The 3,293-nt window shown below is 35.1% G+C and overlaps 1 protein-coding gene across 1 annotated transcript in view; it reads left to right on the top strand.

The window, feature by feature from the left end:
- The window catches only part of impact (impact RWD domain protein), a gene marked incomplete at its 5' end in the record, with an annotated part of 6,459 nt that extends 3,832 nt beyond the window's left edge, over positions 1–2,627 (top strand). Inside the window, 1 exon segment of the mRNA XM_014027977.1 lies at positions 2,394–2,627. Coding sequence (XP_013883431.1) covers positions 2,394–2,453 — 60 coding nt within the window.
- Positions 2,628–3,293: the final 666 nt, after the last annotated feature.

Here is a 3,293-nt window from a genome sequence, read left to right as displayed (position 1 = left end):
ACTTAAATATTTAGCTAGCTTCCTAAATATTTAGGTTGCAACTTAAATAATTAGCTAACAAGTGAAATATTTAACTTAAATATTTAGCTAGCAACCTACATATTTAGGTTGCAATTTAAATATTTAGGTAGCTATTTAAATATTTAAGTTAAATATTTAGCTAGCTACCAAAATATTAGGGTTGCAACTTAAATATCTAGGTAGCTAGCAAAATATTTAAGTTAAATATTTAGTTTATAAACTGTGACACATGAATGTGACACGTATGAATCATATGGTGAAAAACTGACTTTGAAAAACAAATCTGTTCGTTTTTTCTTATAAAAGTCTAAATAAAACAAAAGTATTGGTGGTAATTTTTGACTGTTACTTTACAAACGGCACCTCATAGTTAGGCCAATTATTTAAAACCGTGTTTCCTAAAGTTGGGGAGGGGACCCACAGTGGGGTCCCAAAACATCAAGGTGGGATCCTGAAAAGATTTTCAGAATTAATGGATCAAATTAACATAATAAATACTGTGAATATGACTTTGTTTATTTGATCTGATACCAATAATGATTAACCAAAGATATTTTGGGGTGCAGGGCTCTGCTTCTCCTATTTTGTGGGTTAAAAGCTGAAAAGTTTGGGAACCATTGGTGTTTATTTGTGCTAATGAAGTGCTGTTTACTCTGTGGCAGTGAATATATTTCTGATTATCAGCTCATCTAAGATGAGGCTGATTACATTGTGGGTTTGTTGTTTTTCAGATAATTAGTCCCCAGCAATATTTAAAATGGATTTAATGATGAGTTTAGTGGAAATATTACAGGATTCTTGAAGTAATTTTAAATGATCCTGTAAGGAAACACTGATCCTTCAACCAAACTGAAATTACAAGCATTTCATTGGATGGAAACAAGTCACTGCTTCCTCTTCACGATTGCACTGACTGCAGAAGAAAAGCTCTTGCTTAGTTTTATGCTTTGAATTGATGACCAAAGTTTAATGGGTAACGCTTTATTTTATGGTACCCTTATGACCATGTAATTACAAGGTAATAAAATATAATTAAATGTAATTACTACCTTATTACCATGTAATTACAATGTAATAAAATATAATTAAATGTAATTACTACCGTATTACCATGTAATTACATGGTAATTAGGGTACAATTTTACTATGTAACTGTCTGCAGTAATGTAGCACTTACCTGGTGATGTATTACAATTCCCTATGTAACACCTAAATAAGTAGTAGGTAATTTGGACAGTTTTAAAGTCAAATCTTATTGCAATTAACCACTAACCCCAAAATGTAGTTGCATTCTTTTGGTTATAAATATAGTGTTGAGTTACTATTGAATAGTAATTTGATTGTAATTACCCAATAAAGGTAGTTTTACTAAGAGGTTTTTTCTTTTGTATCATAATTACCACGTAATTACATGGTAATAAGGTAGTAATTACCATTTAATTAATTTTGTATTACCTTGTAATTACATGGTAATAAGGGTACCGTAAAAGAAAGCGTTACCGTTTAATGGAGAGAAAAGTGGTGGAAACACAATTGAACTCTTCAGCTGCTTCAGTGTAATGGTTATTTTTTTCTTTTTAGCTTGAAGCAACGTACGGTATCTGTGAGTCCAGTTACAGAGCAAGAAACAGCTGCCTACAGAGAGGTTTGGTTAGCAAGAAATTCATAAAAAGAGAAGTCAGGATGTAGAGTTTGAGCTGCAGCAGTTCACTATTTTAAAGAGATGTTGATGGAAAACCACCTCCAACAGGTCCAGTTCACATGGGATAAAATCTCGTTGCATCTGGATGTGATCCTGGAGGAAAATTAAGATAAAGAAAAACAAGCCGAAGCACTATCTCTTACAGCTGAAGAGCGAAGGGTCGCTGCAAATTATTTTAAGAGGATTTAAGAGCAACTTCAGAACGAGCTGCTTCCTTTTAGCCATGATCCAGATCACATGCAGCTTAACTCAGGTGCAAGCAAAAAAGAAGAGCTAAAGTTATCATCTGTTTTTTTTTAAAATTATTATTTTGTCTCCGTGTCGTAATGACAGAGCGTCCTGACATCTACAAGTTGGCAGCCCGGTTTGTCAGCGAAACAGCTAGCAGGGGACGTTTCTAAGAGTTCTCCGGAATGCGGTGTTTGGTTTGATGTAATTATTGGAATACATTAGAACAGTATGGTGCATGTCAATCAGTACATTGTAATTTGTACATTTGCACACACAGCGGGACGTTAGGCAAAAGCGTCTGTCATGAGCTTAGAAAGCAGCACTCAAATAATTTTTCAAGAGGGTTAAAAAAAAGGCCTTGGCACCATTAAATGGAACACTAAGACAAAATAATCATTAGTCTGCTCATTCTCTGATGCTTTTTTCTCTTATTTTACAGGATGAAGCCTCAAAATCAGGCAGAAAGAGCAAAAAGAACAAAAGCAAGAAGACTAAATGAGTTTCAACAGAAGATCATTTCTTTCAACTTGTTCAGTTTAATGCAGTAAAAATCCTCTTGTCATTTATCTCCYGCAGTCACAAACCATGTCCTGGATCAGTTTTAGCTGGGATTAGTTTATAAAACCTTCTGTGAAGTGCAAACTGGATGAATTAAAGCAAACTTTGACATTAAGAGGATGTGGTATTTCTTTACAGCCAACAGTAAATTACTATTATTGATCTTTGTGTAGCTAATAATTCCTCTGTACACACATTTCCTCTGCTGGTGTCGGTAAAATTCTCCTGTTCACATCAATGCTCAATGGAACGAGGTTCACAGGATTTCAGCCACACAAACACACTCAAATTATTCACATATCCAGTTTCCCCAAAGCATCTGACGTCCGTTTGAAGCCTGTTAAATATTCCACTTTTTCACAGTTTCCTGTTTTGGGAGCGATTGCCTCTCATTTGGCTCCGCTGGGGCCAAATGAGACCTGCTGGGGCTCCTCACCTCCTGTTCTCCTCGGCTCTCCATTTTGGTGCCACTCGATTCCATCCAGACACAGAGAGAATATCAGATCAGTTTTCACAGAAACACCTGGGATTTGATTTTACAGTTGTACACCTACTGAAATGACTCAAAAACTACCATTAAGACTTTACTCTGTGGTCTGTGTTAAAGAGGAATAAAGAAGCAGAGTGACATTTAATTTACAGGCCCTATAAAAATATTCACTATTTTATTGCTGTCTTAAATCAGTCATGGTCAATACAACACAAAAATCTACGGGGTGCCGTTTGTAAAGTAACACAGTCAAAAATTACCACCAATATTTTTGTTTTATTTAGCCTTTTG

This window comes from Austrofundulus limnaeus, unplaced genomic scaffold (assembly GCF_001266775.1).
Source record: "Austrofundulus limnaeus strain Quisiro unplaced genomic scaffold, Austrofundulus_limnaeus-1.0 Scaffold705, whole genome shotgun sequence".
Classification (NCBI taxonomy): domain Eukaryota; kingdom Metazoa; phylum Chordata; class Actinopteri; order Cyprinodontiformes; family Rivulidae; genus Austrofundulus; species Austrofundulus limnaeus.
The sequence above is the reverse complement of the archived record's forward strand: the minus strand, read 5'-3'. Positions and strand labels throughout refer to the sequence as shown.